The sequence below is a fragment of the Elephas maximus genome, chromosome X (assembly GCF_024166365.1).
Source record: "Elephas maximus indicus isolate mEleMax1 chromosome X, mEleMax1 primary haplotype, whole genome shotgun sequence".
In the NCBI taxonomy this organism is placed as follows: domain Eukaryota; kingdom Metazoa; phylum Chordata; class Mammalia; order Proboscidea; family Elephantidae; genus Elephas; species Elephas maximus.
Window position 1 is genome coordinate 6,591,903 of NC_064846.1, and position 18,790 is coordinate 6,610,692.

Below are 18,790 nucleotides of genomic sequence, written 5' to 3' on the forward strand. Positions count from 1 at the left end.
TACAATAAAAATGAAAAGTTTTTTTTAAAGATTTAGAACGTTACATACAAGCCATGGCCAGTGGATGATCTTGTCCAGTCTTAAGGCAATGAATATAAACTGAAGAATGTTGACAGAGCACAAGATTTCTAACTAAAAAGGAAGAGAAGAATTAGTTAAACAAAGTAAAAGTTGCATTCAATACTGGAATGACCTGGTTAACATACTGTAACGTGATGCAAATTACAACAAAGTAAAACCTTTTGAAGTTACACTAATTTTTGGTACCTGAGAAGCCAAGCAGTGCTGCCCCCAAGGAAACCTGCCGCTGGTGTGCGCCACGTCCCCTCTGCTCAGTGGCTGCCCCACCCTTTATGTTGCTCCAGGCCCGAGCAGTGGATGCCCCAAGCTTCCTTCCTGCCCCACAGCAAGCATCTCTACTGGTAACCATCCCTGTACTTCCTTCTTCTCTTACCCAGGCCTCGGCCCTGGGCCCCACCCCTTCCTTTCTGGCTCCTCAAGGACCTTGTACGATCAAAACATCAGTTATAGATTCCTTACTAAGACTTTAACCCCGCCTACTCCATTGATCTTTCCCATAGCGCAGAAACAAGCTGAACACTTTTCCATTAAAAACAAAACCACCCCCAAACGAAAGAAAGCCAGCCCCCCTTGATCCTGTACTCTCTTAGCCCTAGCTCTCTCACTCCTTTGCTTCCTGAGCTGGTACTGGGAGCTTAATCTCCATGGCCTCACTTCACATTTCCAGCTCCTCCCACTGTGATTTAGCCTCCACCCCCACGGCCATGGGGCGCCAGCTTTCACCAAGATGACGATCACCCCTGCTGTGGTGTCAGAATATTTTTCAGTTGGCACCCTGACAGGGTTGGCCACTCCATTCTTCCTCAAACTCTCCTCCTGGGCTTCTAGGGCCCCACCACGCAGTCTTGGCATCCTCCTGCTCTGGTAATCCTTTTTCTCTCCTCAAATGGTGATATTCCCCAGAGCTTTAAACCCAGTCCTTTTGTCTCCCCAGTAGACACATACATATGCGTACCCCCACTTTCACTTACTCACTCTGCCCTTGGGGGAAGACAATGAACTTGCATCGTCTCCTCTTGGTTGGTTCTCAAAGCTGTCTCAAATCTAGCCTGCCTTCTGAGCACCAGGCCCAGCTGTCCATATACCCTGTTGCTGTCCTATAGGCACCTCAATGAATCGAGCCCCAAACTGAGTTGAGGCACCTTTACCCTGTCCCTCCCCCTTCTCTGTAGGTACCAAAACTGTCTAATTACCCCAGCCACGAAGCTGGGCAGCACCCAGATTCCCCGTCTCATACTTGCATTCAGTCACCAAATCCTTCACACCTGAATCCCCTCTCTGCTCTCTGTTCCAATTACTATGGTCCTAGCTCAGGCTCTCCTTGTCAACCTCACCCCCGCCTCGACAGCCCCATTACCAGCCTCCCTGCCCCCAGTCCGATGGCCCTGTGCTCTCCATCACCCTCTAGGCTGCTTTCCAGTCCGGCTGGAACACTGGCCAGCGTGCTTACACTACTTGCCACCCTTTAATGGTGCCCCAAAGCCTACGGAATGAAAATTCAAACTTTTCAGCACGGCACACAAAGCTGTCTACGATCTGGCCCAGAGGTTCCCAAAAGTTTTCCAGACTCACAGGGCAAATACTGACTTAGTCATTCCTTCACAGGCTCCTGTTGTTGTTAGTTGCCATCGAGTCAGTTCTGTAACCATCTCTGTACATCTCGACCCTGGATCCCACCCCTTCCTTTCTGGCTCTGTGTGTGCACAGTAGAACTGCTCCATAGGATTTTCAAGACTGTGACCCCTTTGAAGCTGATCACCAGGAGCACTTTGGGATCTCACAAAAATGCAAAGGCTTGGCTGGGGAGGGAGGGGCACTACAAGGATTTAGTGGGCAATGGTCAGGGATGATAACTGTCCTGCAATGCACAGGACAGCCCTATTCAACAGAAAAGTTCCTACCCAAAATGCCGATTGCACACCCTCTCCCCCACCGAGAAACACCGCTCTCAGTGATCGGTTTTCAATGTCAGCTTTTGAAAATGATTCTAAAGCTTGGTTCTAACTTCATTTGTTCAGGTAACAGAAAAAAACATACAAAGCAACACAGGCAGAAAGTCGAAAAGTTTGGATGAATGGATGGAAAAATACCTGTCACCAATACAAGGAATAAAGATTCAGAGGGAAGCTGGGTAAGGATTCTGGCGCTGGTGGCGAAATCTGAGTTTACAAATATGACTTTAGGAGTCAACTGCATCTAGGTGGTAGTGGAAGCAGGAAGTGTGAACCAGATCATTCAGAGAACGTGCCCAGTGAGAACAGAACACGCCTAAGACTGGAATCCTACGCAAGTGACTTATAAGAGTAGGTGAGGAAGAGGAACTCAGCAAAGGAGCCAAAGACAGAGACGTCCAGAGAAATGGGGCTCATGAGGAGCAAGGGGAGTCTTGGGATGTTCCAAGACATGGACAACAGTCACAGACTAGCAGAGCATTTCTGTAAGGGGAAAGGAGAAGCACAACCGCTAAGCAGAGGATTGCCAAAGTTTTGCCGCTGCTGTTTTGTTTTCTCTTTAAGATGAGACCAAAGTTCCTGGAGAGTGTGGACAAGCTCTGGAGCAGAGGCTTAGAGGCACTGGAAGGGGCGAAGTCTGAAACACACATGTCAGAGAACAGGTATGGGGCAAGCAGAATGGCAGGGGGAGGAGGTTAAGAGAGGCAAGGGATTCATGTGACTGCTGGGAATTGGGGGCACCATGCAGAGAGACAGGTGGCAGATGCAGAAGGGAAGGAGGGCCGAGCTCCGTGCCTCTCAGCCTTGTTTTCATTACCGCTACCAGCTGGGAAGCTTTTTTGGACACTTTTTCCTCATTGACCCTCCCCACGAAATTTTACCAGTACAGATATCTTGTATATCTGTTTATATACTGTATGTGCACCTGTATTTTATTTGTAGAAAGAGTTCAGATTTTTTTCCCAATCTCCCCCCATCCCAGTAACAATTTTTGCCCCCCACCCCCATCGAGAAGGCATGGTCGGGTGGCACTGGAGACCATAAACCTATGGTGTCCAATCCACAGGCCACGTGACTCTCTTCAGCAGCACCTGGCAACTGGCAAGCAGCCAGTGGGAAGCCTGGATTGATGAAGGCTTAGGGCGTGCAGGGAGGGTGACCTGGGCAGCAGAGGTGCTTTCCCTCTAGGTTCCACCCCTACTGACCAAGCACACCTACCTGGGGCCTTTCCTCCAGTACCAAAGTCCAGGAATCCCTGCCCCTGTTCAAGGCCAAGCCCTTCCTGGTACTCTGTGTTCTGTTCCTTCTGGCTCCCAGGGAGCCTTGCTCCATCATCCTCCCTTTCAACTGGCACCTTCCTCTCAGGGTAAGTGGTTGAGGCTCACATACCCTGAACCACCCTCTGGCTCATAGGCACCTTCCAACCAAACTGCAGTCTCCTTGTTCCACTTTTTAGGCTGCCGGCTAAAAGCAAGGAGTCTGTATCCTCCAGCTCTCCTGTCAAGCCATCTCCGCATGGCTCCAGGCCCTCAGCTTCCATGCAGTTAAGAGCTTGGACTTTGGAATCAGGCTGACGGAAATGGAGTCCTACCCCTGCCCCTAATGTGAGGCCAGGAACAAATTACTTCCCCTCTTTGGGCCTCAGTTTCCCTAAATGGAAAACAAGGATGACAACTGCACCTACCTCACACGGTTGTAGTGAATATTTAATAAGATACTGCATATAAGGTGCCTAGCACAATGCCTGGCACACAGTAAGTGCTCAATACATGTCATCTGCCGTTATTCCCACTATTATTATTGGCATTACTAGTATTGCTACTTTGTTCATCTGTGTATCCCCCATGCTTAGACATATGCTAGCAAAATGTGGACTGACTGGACAAATAAACAGATGGGCACATCAGGATAAGCTACCCAAAGAGCAGGCAAGAGGCTAGGCCACGGGGTCTGAGGTGGAGAGGGAAAGAAGTGAGCAGGAAGAAGACTGATGGCCTGGGTGCAAGCCAATGTTCTAAGTCAAGAAAGAGAAGCAGGTTTACTTCTATCGCCTTGTCTGTCCTTGTATACCACGATCTAGAATGAGTGAGCACTCTCTTTCTAACAAAGGGCAAGATATTTACCCTCAAATAACTGACCCAAAGAGTTTTTAATTATAATTGTAACATAAGTTATAAATTCTTAATTATAGATAGCATTATTAAATACAGGAAATCTCACCTCTAGTGACCTGTCATGTCGAAAGCCCCAAACACAAGCTGCAACAGACACGGGGGAGACAAAGAAGAGTGGCATGAAGACCAGAAGCCAGAAGTGGCTTCCTCTCTCGATCCGGTCACAGACCAGGACCTCAAACATCAGCAGGAGCAAGTGGATACCCACTGCAATTAACATGGCTTTGAATTCCACACACGTTTCTCCTTCTGCTCTAAAAAGGGACATGAGAGAAAAAAAAACCCTCAGTTCAGAATCTGCATTACAAGCAAGCAGTCCATGTTGATGCTTTGAATCTTATTAGTAAAACTGACAAAAAGTGAAAGAAAGCCAGGTAGAAATCTAACAGAAACCGAATCTTTAATAGGCAATCTTTAAAACCTCAAAGAAATGCTACATGACAAGAATGAACATTACCACCAAGCTAGGCTTTCACTGTATAAGGACTCACACAAGGAGTGGCCACAGTTAGGATTTCCCTGACCCTGCACATAAAACTTTTGTTCATAAACTTAAATTCAACTGCAAGAGTTGCTTCTCAGATTATTCAAGCCGACGGCTTCTGCTGCTTAAAGCTGACAAACACTCCTTAAGTCTCATTTCCTCATCTCTCAACCAATCAAAAACCATGTAAACCATGCCACGCAGTATTATAAAAAATAACTCTAGGTTTAAGAACAAGTGTGTGTTATATTTCATTAGTAACTATTGTTAGGTATCACTTTAAAATGCAACTATCAAGTACTGATGGCTTTTTTATTTTTCTCTCTAGTCCACCAGGATGATTTAACACCTGGAGATGAATGGTAAAGAGCAGAAGCCCTCAAACCAAATCAGGGTATTTAGCTGTTTCAGCATCATGTATGAACTTAATAGATTAACAATGAAAAATAACAAGGCCACTGATTAGGAAAATGCTTATTAATACTGCATTTGAAAGGCCTACAACATTCATTCAAAATGCAGACTTGCATTTCTGACCCGTCTTGTTGGTGATCACACACCTGAGTTTAGGACACAAAGAAATCACGGTCAGCGGTTATGCTGGCAAGCTCTACTCAGTACAGTCAATCACGCACACTCACTTCCTTTCCTTGCTCTAAAAATCTTGAACCTACAGAAAAGAGTTCAAATAGCATCTAAATATCAATTAAAAAAACCCATTGTCGTCAAATCAATTCCGACTCGTACCGACCCTATAGGACAGAGCAGAAGTGCCCATAGAGTTTCCAAGGAACGCTTGGTGGATTCCAACTGCCAACCTTTATGGTTAGCTGCCATAACTCTTAACCACTACGCCACCAGGGTTTCCAAATATCAATTAGTGGCACTTAAAATGTTTAGTTATTTAATTTTTCATTATCTGAGTATCAAATACATTAGATACCTGAAAAAAATCCCATAAAAAAGAAGACTTGGATCCACACAGGTAATCTTATTAAAAAAAAATCTAAGAACTTTTAAATAGCTAACATGAAAGTGCGTGGCCCCAACCCCACCAAGGCGCTTCAGAGTTTCTGCTCTTCTCAGCATAAAAAGTACATCACAAATAGTGGCTGAGCAAAAGATACCTGAAGAAATCCTGAATCTGTATATGATATGTATTTTACATAATCTAAATCTTATTTTAAAGTTAATAATAAAGAACTAAACAAGCTGAGGTGGTCCCAAGGTCTACCCTTTTCTCACCAGAGCAGCTGCCCTAGGCTGCTATACAGATCTCCTCTCCCCTCCCCACCTGCCTCAGGGCCATTCCTTCCCTCCCTGCCTTCCCTGTGAAGGTTTAGACTAGGCCTCTACCTCACCTTGGAAACCCTGGTGGCATAATGGTTAAGTGCTACAGCTGCTAACCAAAGGATCAGCAGTTCAAATCCACCAGGTACTCCTTGGAAACTCTATGGGGCAGTTCTACCATGTTCTATAGGGTCACCGAGTCAGAATCGACTTGACGGCAACAGGTTTGTTTTTTTTGGTTTTCTACCGGATCCCAGGCTCACCCCCGCCTCCTCCTCCTCCCACCTTTATACAGTTAAAGTCTAGCTTGGTTTTTTTTTTTTTTTTGGTGGTAATGTTCATTCCTTTCTGTAGTTCCAGTCTCTGCGAGGGAGAAAGGAAAGGAATAAGGTGGTGCCCTCACTCTCTGGCTCTCCCAGGCACCTGCAGCACCAGGCTGTGGACTGGAGTGGGCCAACTAGCAGCGATGTAGCCCAGCTGAGGCATCCAGGAATCGGGGGTGGGGGGAGGGCAGGCTGAAGCAGGTAAAGATTAGTCCTCTCCCCTGCTCCCAAAGGCTCTGCTCTCCTCATTTCTCTTCGCTCCCCAGCTGCTCTCAGGGACTTACAGTCTCCTGGCCAAGCTAGCTTCCCCACACCGGTGACGGTACTGAGAGCCCAGGACCAGGAGACTGGGGCAACAGGAGCCCTAGTTTCAGGACTGATGATCAAATCTAGAACTCTGAGCACATGCTCCTAAAAACAGGATCGTTTCATACTCCTAGGCCTGGCATGGTATAACAGTTCTATATTGTGGGTGCATTTTGGATTATACAGGCTTTTGTGAGCTGGCTAGGAACTTGATCACCCAAAATGACACTGCTTTTGCAGGAAAACACGCTGTAAACGTTAATTTTTAAAAACTTAGAAGTCAGTTTTCCTGTCATATAAAACTCCAGAGAAGGGAAAGAGAAAAATGGTGCTTACTCTATCAATAAAAGTGAGAAAAACTAAGATATTGCTCTTTCAGAGCAGAAACTAGTAGACTGTATAAAGCAGTATTACCGATATTGGGGATTTCGTGCCCAGACTCCAGTTCCAACTGAGGCGCCAACAATGACCATTAACTTCCACAGCCATATTGGCGTAAAGACAGCCCAGTAACTCCACTGAATGATGCCATCCAGACGAAGGGCCAGCAGCACAGAAAACAGCAGCAGACAGGCGTATATGAGGAATTTACTAGGAGAAAAGCAAAACGATTAAAGAGGATCCCTTTTTACAGACATGTGAAACTGACAATGGGGGGTAACAACAGCGATATTTTTTAGCACACAGTCATTAATGTACACCAATGTTCACTGCAGCACTATTCACAACTGCCAATGGGTGGAAACAACCGAAATGTCCATTGACAGATGAACAGATAAACAAAATGTGGTCCGTCCATATGATGGAGTACTACTCAACCATAAAGAGAAATAAAGTCTTGACTCATGCCACAACATGGATGAACCTTGAAAACATCATGCTGAGTGAAATAACTCAGTCACAAAAGGATAAACATTGTATGGTCCAACTTAGATGAAATATCTAGAACAGGTAAATGTATTAGTAGTTACCAAGAGTAAGAGGGAGGGGGAAAAAGGGAGGCATTGCTTAGGGAGGCACTGAACTTCTGTTAAGGGTGATGGAAAAATCTGCAAACAGATAAGGGTGATGGCTGCACAACATGATAAATGTAATTAATGTCACTGAATTGTGATGTAAAGTGTTGAAATAGCAAATGTTTTGTTATAAATATACTTACCGCATTTTTTTAAAAAAACAAGGCACTAATTTAACAACACTTTACTGAAGGGTTCTATGTCGTAGACGTACTGTGTTAGGGGATAAGAGAAACATAAAGAAGACTAAATCACATTCGCTGCTTTCCAGCAGGAGGGAATACACAGAGAAACATACGATTGTAATACAACTTGACGTGCTGCAATGGTGCTCTAGGCAGACACGACAACAGTGGGAACCCAGAAGAGGAAATCCGGATTGCATCTGGGGCACTGGGAAGCAGAGAGGTGATGGCCCTGGAGCTGGGCCTGGAAGACACGTAGAAAGCTGGCAGACAGGAAAGAGAGGTGAGGAAGCGTACCAGGCAGAAGGAACAACCCCTACCAAGACATGGAGACTGGACAATGTGAGCACATTCAGGATATGGCCAAGTTCTGTCACTGATTCTGTTTAAAAGACAGCCATCTGCCATGTTCATATTCAATAACATTTTAGTACATTTATTCTATTTTTCCTGACTGACTGAAACACACACACACACATTTTCAATCTCACATAAAAGGGAATTCCTGAAGACAACGTCCTTAAAATATTAATTAGAAGCTACATTGTCAAGGACTTGATTTACTAACCTTGTTTTTCTAACAGAAACTGGATTTACCCTCCCACCTTAAGGAACTGGACAAAATATGTGAAACAACTGTTTTTGGACATGGACAGCAGGCAGTAGGCAATGAGGGACCACGGTACTAGAGAGAAGGGAAGCCCTACTGTTGGCCCAGCTTGCTGCCTGCAGGCAGTTTCCAGCTACAGCACAGGGAGGGGAACCCAAACAGACCAGGGCCGGTGCATTGCGATCTTCTGACCTACAGAGATCAGAGTTCAGAAAAGCCACGGCAGCCAGAAGCTGTGGGGCAGAGTTCTGGAAAGAAGGAAAGCACAAAGAGAGCAATCCAGAGGTCTGGTTGGAAAGGGTCCCCTGGAAACAAGTTTATTATCTCACAGTTCTGTAGATTAGAAGTCCAAGTGGGCTCAGTTGGTTTCTTTGCTCAGAGTCTCAAAAAGCCAAAATCAAGGTGTCAGCTGGCTGGGCTCTTATCAGGAGGTTCTGGGAGGAATCTGCTTCCCAGCTCATTGAGGTTGTTGACAGTTTTCAGTTTCTTGGGGTTGCAGGACTGAGGTCCCCATTCCTTGCTGGCTGTCAGCTAGGAGCTGCCCTTAAATCCTAGAGGCCTCTCTCTCATCCTAAGGCCCTACATCTCAAAGCCAGCAACAACATACTGAATCCTCCTCAGGCTTGAAATCTGACTTCTCAAACTTCTGCCACATCTTCCTTGCTTCCAACCAGAGAAAGTTCTCTGCTTTTTAAGGGCTCACATGATTAGATTGGGACCATTGGAATAATCCAGGATAATCTATCTATTTTAGAGTCCTTAACTGTGGTAGGGAGGAACCCTGGTGGTACACTGGTTAAGTGCTTGGCTGCTAACCAAAAGGTCAGTGGTTTGAACTCACCACCCGCTCTGTGGGAGAAAGACAGGGCAGTCTGCTTCCGTAAAAAGATTACAGACTTGGAAACCATATGCGGCAGTTCTACCCTGTCCTGTGAGGTTGAATCGACTCGACTGCAGCGGGTCTTTTGGTATGCAACTGTGGTGGGTAGATTCTAAGGATGTCCCCAAGATTCTCATCCCCTGGTTATTCAATCAAACATGAATCTAGGCACTGCTGTGAAGGGACTTGACAAAAGAATTAAGGTTTACTAACTAGCTGACCTTAAAAATAGGGGAAAAAAATAGGGAGATTGCATAAAAAGACCAGACTTAATGGTCTGACTGAGACTAGAAGAATCCTGGCGGTCATGGTCCCCAAACCTTCTGTTGGCCCAGGACAGGAACTATTCCTGCAGACAACTCATCAGACATGGAAGGGACTGGACAATGGGTTGGAGAGAGATGCTGATGAAGAGTGAGCTACTTGTATCAGGTGGACACTTGAGACTGTGTTGGCGTCTCCTGTCTGGAGGGGAGATGGGAGGGTAGAGAGGGTTAGAAACCGGCAAAACCATCACGAAAGGAGAGACTGGAAGGAGGGAGCGGGCTGACTCATTAGGGGGAGAGTAAGTGGGAGTATGGAGTAAGGTGTATATAAGCTTATATGTGACAGACTAACTTGACTTGTAAACTTTCACTTAAAGCACAATAAAAATTATTTAAAAATTAAAAAAAAATAGGGAGATTGTCCTGGACTATACAGGTGGGCCCAACAGAATTACATGAGCCCATAAGAGCAGAAGAGGAAGGCAGAGGAGTAAGTCAGAGAGATGTGGCAGAAGAAAAAGCAGAGAGGAGATGGGGCAGAAGGAGAAGTCAGAGAGATTCCAAACATGAGAAGGCCTTGACCTGCCATTGCTGGCTTTGAATATGGAAAGAGGACTGTGAGCCAGAAAATGAGGGTGGGCCCTAGAACCTGAGAATGACCCCAAATGACAGCCAACAAGAAAAAGGAACCTCAGCCCTACGACCACAAGAAATGGAAATCTAACAACAACCTGAGTGAGCTTGGAAGCAGATTAATCCCCAGAGCCTCCAGAAAGGAATACAGACCTGCCAACACCTTGATTTCAACCTTGTGAGACACTAAGCTGAAGACCCAATTAAGCCAAGATGTATTGGGACTTCTGACCTATAGAACTGTGAGACAATCCATTTACATAGTTTTAAGCCATTAAGTTTGTCATAATTTGTCATGGCAGCAACAGAAAACGAATAAGTAACCTTAATTACATATTCGCTAATTCCAGGGTTTAGGGCGCCGATATTTTGGGGGCCATTCTGCCTATCACAATATAAGACAAACTATATTTCAGAATAGGAATATTATCAGGGACAAACAGGGGCAGTTCATGATGATAAAGGTATAGATTTGCCAAGAGGATATAAGAATTATAAATGTTTATATACCTAATAACAACAACAACAACAACAACAAAACAAACCCAGTGCTGTCGCGTCGATTCCGACTCATACCAACCTTACAGGACAGAGTGGAACTGCCCCATAGAGTTTCCAAGGAGCACCTGGCGGATTTGAACTGCCGATCTTTGGTTAGCAGCCGTACCACTTAACCACTACGCCACCAGGGTTTCCCCTAATAACAAAGCTTCAATATATATATAGAAAATATAAAACAAAAACAAACAAACAAAAGAAACCCCACTGCCGTCTAGTTGATTCTGACTCACAGTGACCCTACAGGACAGAGTAGCACTGTCCTATGGGGTTTCTAAGGTTGTAAATCTTTACACTGCCTTCAGTATGGATTACGCCTAAACATAAAGAAAACAAAAATCTCACAACTGGACCAATGAGCAACATCATGATAAACGGAGAAAAGATTGAAGTTGTCAAGGATTTCATTTTACTTGGATTCGCAATCAACAGCCATGGAAGGAGCAGTCAAGAAATCAAAAGACGCATTGCATTGGGCAAATCTGCTGCAAAGGACCTCTTCAAAGTGTTGAAGAGCAAAGATGTCACCCTGAAGACTAAGGTGCGCCTGACCCAAGCCATGGTATTTTCAATCGCATCATATGTATGTGAAAGCAGGACACTGAATAAGGAAGACCGGAGAAGAATCGATGCCTTTGAATTGTGGTGTTGGCGAAGGATATTGAATATACCATGGACTGCCAGAAGAACGAACAAATCTGTCTTGGAAGAAGTATGACCACGATGCTCCTTAGAAGCAAGTTTGGCAAGACTAAGTCACACATCCTTTGGACGTGTTATCAGGAGGGATCAGTCCCTGGAGAAGGACATCATGCCTGGTAAAGTAGAGGGTCAGCGGAAACAAGGAAGATCCCTGTCTTAGTCATCTAGTGCTACCATAACAGAAATACCACAAGTGGATGGCTTTGCAAAGAGAAGTGTATTCTCCCACAGTCCAGTAGTACAAGTCCAAATTCAGGGCGCTGGCTCCAGGGAAAGGCTTTCTCTCTCTGTAGGTTCTAGAGGAAGGTCCTTGTCATCAGTCTTCCCTTGGTCTGGGAGCATCTCAGTGCAGGAACCCCAGCTCCAAAGGATGTGCTCTGCTCCCGGCGCTGCTTTCTTGGTCATACCAGGTCCCCAACTCTCTGCTTGCTTCCCTTTCCTTTTATCTCTTGTAAGATAAAAGGTGGTGCAGGCCACACCCCAGGGAAACTCCCTTTACATTGGATCAGGGAGGTGGCCTGAGCAACAGTGTTACATCCCACCCTAATCCTTTTAACCACAGGCAGAGATGACGATTTATAACACACAGAAAAATCATAAAATGGAGGACAACCACACATGGCCTAACCAAGCTGACACATATTTTTGGAGGACACAGTTCAATCCATTCCAACCCTCCATGAGATGGACTGACACAGTGGCTGCCAACAATGGACTTAAGCATAACAATGATTGTGAGGATGTCATAAGACCAGGCAGTGTTTCATTCTGCTGTACACAGGGTCGCTGTGAGTCGGAACCAACTCTATGGCACCTAACAACAACAACAAATCTTTATGGAAGCAGACTGCCACAACTTTCTCCTATGCAATGGCTGGTGGGTTAGAACTGCTGACCCTTCCGGTTAGCAGCCGAGCATTTTAACTACTGCACCACCAAATGAAGCCAAAAGAAGAAATAGAAAATTCCACAATTATAGTTAGAAATGAACACTCCTTCTCTCAGTAATTGGTAGAACAAATAGAAAATTACTAAGGATATAAAAGACTAACCATACCGTCAACAACTTGACCCAGTTGACACTGACAAAACAATCCTCCCAACAGCAGCAGGATACAAACTCGCTTCAGGTCCACATGGAACATTCACCAGGATAGACTGTATTCTGAGCCATAAAGCAAACCTCAACAAGTTTAAAAGGATTGAAATCATGCAACATAAATCTCTAAGCACAACGTAATTAAAAAAGAAATCAATGATAAAGATATTTAGAAAGTTTCAAAACACTTGGAAATTAACAACACACTTCTAAATAATCCAAAGGTAAAAGAAAAACACATTCAAAGACTTGTATTCGCATGTTCAAAGCTTTACTCTTAACAGCCACTGGAAACAACTCAAATGTCCATGAGCTGGTGAACGGTTAAACCAACTGTGGAATCCATTCAATGGAATACTAACCAGCAGTAAAAAGGAACAAACTACTTAGGTGTGTACAACATGGATGAACCTCAAATGTATTATGCTAAGTAAAACAATTCAGGCTCAAAACACAATATACTGGGTGACTCCATTTATTTGATATTGTGGAAAAGGCAAAACTATAGGCAAAGAAAACAGAACAGTGTGGTTGCCAGTGGCTCTGGATAGGGGAAAGGCTGACAACATGGGGGTACAAGAGAATTTTTTTACAGTAATGGTACTGTTCTATATCTGTATCTTTGTGTCGTGGTTACACAACTGTATGGATCTGTCAAAACTCGTAGAACTAAAGACTAAATATGATGAATTTTACCATATGTAAAATATACTTCAACAAACCTGACAATCTACTGATCTATGTATACACATACACACACAATAACATCAATGGTGAACACTTCTTGAATGTTTTACTATATAGCCTCTTTGTGTCATAGATATTAGAAAAAAAACACACTGCCATCGAGTCGATTCAATATTATTACCCTAATTTTATATATGAGAATAAACCCATTGCCACTGACTCGATTCCGACTCATAGTGACCCTACAGGACAGAGTAGAACCGCCCCATAAGGTTTGTGAGGAGCAGCTGGTGGATTTGAACTGCCGATCTTTTGGTTAGCAGCTGAGCTCTTAACCACTGTGCCACCAGGACTCCACCTATGAGAATTAGGGTATGTAAAAATGGCATAGCATCAGACCCCCTTGTCTAACTTTAAGAGGGGGGAGGATAATCACCAAGATTAACATCAGCCCGGTGCTGATGATTCCCTTGTAGTAGAGGTTAGACATACCTCCACTCTCCAACCTTTTTACCAATTCTGACAACAGTCATCCCTCCCACAGCACTCTCTACTTTTCTGCCGGGTTTGATAATTCACTGCAGTGGCCACACAAAACTCACAGACCATACTCACGATTATGGGGTTTATTAGGGAAGTAATAGGTTACAATTCAGGATCAGGATCAACTTGAAAGTAACAGGAACAACTTAGGATACAGTCCTTCAATCACGGTAGCTGCTTCTCAGCCATGCTCGCTGGCAGGCCTTTCGCCTAGCCCCCAGCCCTCGCTCTCGGCTCTTGATCCTTGGCTCTCATACTCAGCCCTCAACCTGGCCTCTGCCCTGCTGGGGCAACTGTTACAGAGCTCTTTAGCTCCACCAACAATTGCCCGGTGGCTCCCTACTCCATCAGGAAGCGTCCTGCCTGAGGGTGCTCAGCTCTCTCACATCGTGGGTCAGTGAGCCTAGTCTGCCAGTCCTGTGCTGCTGTTGTCTCATGCCCTCTTTAGTGTTACTTCTCTCTCTCTGTCTCCTAGGTCTAGAAGGTTCTCAGCACAGGGATCTCAAGTCCAAAGGACATACTCCACTCCCAACTCTCCTTCTTCACGGTAGTGAGGTCCCCTTCCTCACTCTGGGAGTGGCTCTTTTTAAGCCTAGTGGGATGGCAAAACCAACCCATCCCCTACAAAGAGTTCCACGTACCTTATTTGCATGCCCCATCCCCTGCAAGGGATTCACACACCTTAGTTGCAGTAGCAAAAACTATCCGATACCCTTGGTTGGCTACATGCACCTTATCTGCATAGTCCCACCCAATCATTTTGTGGGAGTCACAAGACTATGGCTAGAAGGGCCATATTAAAACAATTCACTGCACTGCAGGATAATACTATCTACCTCATAGGGTGGTTGTGAACATAAGGTACTGAATATGTAAAGTGCTTTGTGTAAAGCACTTAATAGGCGATTCTCAAATTTTTAGTAGCAAGAGTCCTTTACACTCTTAAGAATTACTGAGGACCCCAAAGAATTTCTGTTTATATGGGCTATACCTATTGATATTTACTGTACCAGATATGTCTTAGTATCCTAGGGCTGTCATAACAAAGTACCGTAAACAGGGTCGCTTAAGACAAAAGAAATTTGTCCTCACAGTTTTGGAGGCTAGAAGTCCAAATTCAGGGTGTCAGCAGGGCCATGCTCTCTCTGAAGGCTCTAAGGGAAGATCCTTCCTTGCCTCTTCCTAGATTCTAGGGGTTGCTGACAATCCTTTGTGTTCCTTGGCTTATGGCCATCTTCTCTCTGTGTCTGTGTCTCTTTTTATAAGGGAATCACTCATATTGTATTAGGATTCACCCTACCCTAGTATGACCTCATGTTAATTTAACTGGTAACACCTTCAAAGACCCTATATTTCCAATCAAGGTCAAGTTCACAGGTGTCAGAGGTTAGGACTTCAACATATCTTTTGGGGGGAGATAATTCAATCCATAACAGATATTAAAACTGGTATTTTAAAAGTATTAACTCATTTAAAATAACGAAAACAATACACACATTACACACCAAAAAGAATAACTTTTATGAAAAAACTTCTTTCCAAAAGCAATAAAAATTTAGTGAGAAGAATGGCACTGTTTTACAGTTTTGCAAATTTTTTAAATGTCTGGTTTCATAGAAGACAACTATATCCTAATACCCATATCTGAATTTAATTTGTTGCAATATGTTGTTTTGGTTCAAGTATATAAAGAAAATCCAGCCTCACAAAGATATGCAGTTAGAAGAGAACTGAGTATTTTAATAGCTCTCTCAGATGATTGTGAATATTATTCTTCGATAGGACACTAAAACTCAACAAGTGGTACTTTCTTAAAAGTTAACAGCAATGTGGAATCTGAAAGCCTATAAATGAACTGTTTGTACTCTGCTACATTAAAACCCAGTGGCCTCTCTTGCACTTTGAATGAATCTTTTATAATTGCATGCTTATGTAAGTGTCATGTAGGTCACATGGAAAATACTGGTTTGCTGAGTTATGAAAATCTTTCAAATGCTGACACATTTCAATATACAATCCAAAAAATGACATTAGTTAATATCACCATCCATCTCACTCCAACAAGGCTGGCATTAATCCAAAAAACACAAAATAATAAATGTTGGAGAGACTATGGAGAGATTGGAACACTTATACACTGCTGGTGGGAATGTAAAATGGTACAACCACTTTGGAAATCGATCTGGCGTTTCCTTAAAAAGCTAGAAATAGAACTACCATCCAAACCAAAAACCAAACCCAGTACCGTCGAGTCGATTCCGACTCATAGCGACCCTATAGGACAGAGTAGAACTGCCCCATAGAGTTTCCAAGGAGTGCCTGGTGGATTTGAACTGCCGACCCTTCGGTTCACAGCCATAGCACTTAACCAGTAGGCCACCCGGATTTCCAGAACTACCATACGACCCAGAAATCCCACTCCTCGGAATATATCCTAGAGAAATAAGAGCCTTTACATGAACAGATATATGCACACCCATGTTTACTGCAGCACTGTTTACAATAGCAAAAAGATGGAAGCAACCAAGGTGTCCATCAACGGATGAATGGATAAATAAATTATGGTATATTCACACAAAGGAATACGACGCATCGATAAAGAACAGCGACGAATCTGTGAAACATTTCATAACATGGAGGAACCTGGAAGGCATTATGCCGAGTGAAATTAGTCAGTTGCAAAAGGACAAATATTGTATAAGGCCACTATCATAAGATCTTGAGAAACAGTTTAAACTGAGAACACATTCTTTTGTGGTTACGAGAGAGGGGAGGGAGGAAGGAAGGGCAGGAGAGGGTTATTTACTGCTTAGATAGTAGATAAGAACTACTTTAGGTGAAGGGAAGGACAACACTCAATACAGGGGAGGTCAGCACAACTGGACTAAACCAAAAGCAGTTTCCTCAATAAACTGAATGCTTCGAAGGTCAGAGGAGCAGGGGTGGGGGTTTGGGGACTATGGCTTCAGGGACATCTAAATAAATTGGCAAAATAAATTCTATTAAGAAAACATTCTGCATCCCACTTTGAAGTGTGGCGTCGGGGGTCTTAAACGCTAGCAAGCGGCCATCAAAGATGCATCAATCGGTCTCAACTCACCTGGATCAAAGGAGAATGAAGAACACCAAGGTCACAAGGTAATTATGAGCTCAAGAGACAGAAAGGGCTACATGAACTAGAGACTACATCATCCTGAGACTAGAAGAACTAGATGGTGCCCAGCCACAACCGATGACTCCCCTGACAGGGAGCACAACAGAGAACCCCTGAGGGAGCAGAAGAACAGTGGGATGCAGACCCCAAATTCTCATAAAAATACCAGACTTAATGGTCTAAGACTAGAAGAGTCCCGGCGGTCATGGTCCCCAAACCTTCTGTTGGCCCAGGACAGGAACCATTCCCAAAGCCAACTCATCAGACATGGATTGGACTGGACAATGGGTTGGAGAGAGATGCTGATGAGGAGTGAGCTACCTGCATCAGGTGGATACTTGAGACTATGTTGGCATCTCCTGTCTGGAGGGGAGATGGGAGGGAAGAAGGGGTTATAAACTGGCAAAACGGTTACGAAAGGAGAAACTGGAAGGAGGGAGCGGGTTGACTCATTAGAGGGAGGGTAAGTGGGTATATGTAGTAAAGTGTATATAAGTTTTTACGTGAGAGACTGACTTGATTTGTAAACTTTCACTTAAAGCACAATAAAAATTATTTTTAAAAAATTTAAGCACTGGGAGGCTGTCAAGCTCATGGTGGTAGATACCAGTTTTCAAAAATTCCGATTTTCCCTTCAAATCTCAAGTTTTATCATTTGAGCAGTTGTTTTCCTTGAAGTGGTAGGTTCATGTCTTTCCTTTTCAAGAACGTCTGCCAAACATCGTAATTCCAATAACATTGCTTGTCTGTTAGTTGCTCCTCCAAGAAAAATGGTATTCCATGCAAAAAAAAAGCAGCTAGTTCAGCTTGCAACTCAGCCACACAAGTGGTTTTCCTTGAATCAACCATTGTACTTCAGCAGACGGCGGAAGGCCTTTAGGCATTCTTCCCATTTTGTCACACAGGATATCAAAAAAGATGTTCACGCGAGGATCAAGATCTAATAAATTAAACTTTTTCTGCTTTATCAAGGGCATTCTTAAGAGAAACTAGCATTTTCTTTTCAGCAGCAAATGTGTGGCAATAAAGAACCCAATGATTACTAGTACCAGTTGGTGCCACCGCCCTGATTCGTGCTGAGGTGCCAGCAGGTTTACCCACCATTGCTTTTGTACCAGCAGTGCCAACGTCAACAGAGAAAAAGGCCACTATGGTCTTGGTGTCATTATGAAAATGGTTTTGACCTTGCAGACTCCTGGAAAGGGTCTCAAGGTCCCCCAGGGGTCTGTGGACCACAGTTTCATGACCACTGCACTAAATACAGGTTAGTTGTTATTACTAAAGCTGCCACAAAAGAAAAGAGCACTAGCACTGAAAGATACCAAGATAAAAATGACTTCATCCCAGCCAGCGGAGACAACATGCCGCTATAGACAGAAGCACCACGCCATCCCTCCAAAGCAAAGATACAAAAATCCTAAGTAAAACAGAGACAAACATCAGTCTTGGAACCCTAAGCATCAAATGAAGAGATAAAGAACTCAACCAAGCATCAAATGGAATAAGAAACTAACAGAAAACAGAGAGCTAGGACAGAAATGAGCGGAGGTCCCCTATCAGCTAACACACCATGGATACACCACCTTGGACTCCTGTCGGAGATCGGCAGACAGGGAGCACAGGAAAGTAGATTCAGCAGGAGACAGAGCACCCAGTAACCAGGGATACACGCTTTCCCACCCCCCCTTCCCTCTTAACAGCATCTGCTGCTTCCCAGCAGGCCAATCTGCCACTTCCCAGCAGGCTGGGCCACCACGGCCAAGGAGACGCCAGCTCCATGCCACGTGGATTCATCCAGCCCACACCGGTCAACTCTTTAAGTGACATTTCTTTGTTGCTGCTGTTGC

General features: G+C 44.3%; 1 protein-coding gene across 5 annotated transcripts in view; it reads right to left on the reverse strand.

The window, feature by feature from the left end:
• The window catches only part of TMEM185A (transmembrane protein 185A), a 161,607-nt gene that overhangs the window by 114,279 nt on the left and 28,538 nt on the right, over positions 1–18,790 (reverse strand). For 3 of the 5 annotated variants that reach the window (XM_049872230.1, XM_049872226.1, XM_049872228.1), the window contains 3 exons: positions 7,025–7,201; positions 4,254–4,461; positions 49–132 (listed from right to left, as the gene is read on the reverse strand). In XM_049872230.1, coding sequence (XP_049728187.1) covers positions 49–132; positions 4,254–4,461; positions 7,025–7,201 — 469 coding nt within the window. Of the gene's footprint in view, positions 1–48; positions 133–4,253; positions 4,462–7,024; positions 7,202–9,621; positions 9,639–18,790 lie in introns of those variants that run through there. The other 2 variants (XM_049872229.1, XM_049872227.1) reach the window with 2 other exon arrangements.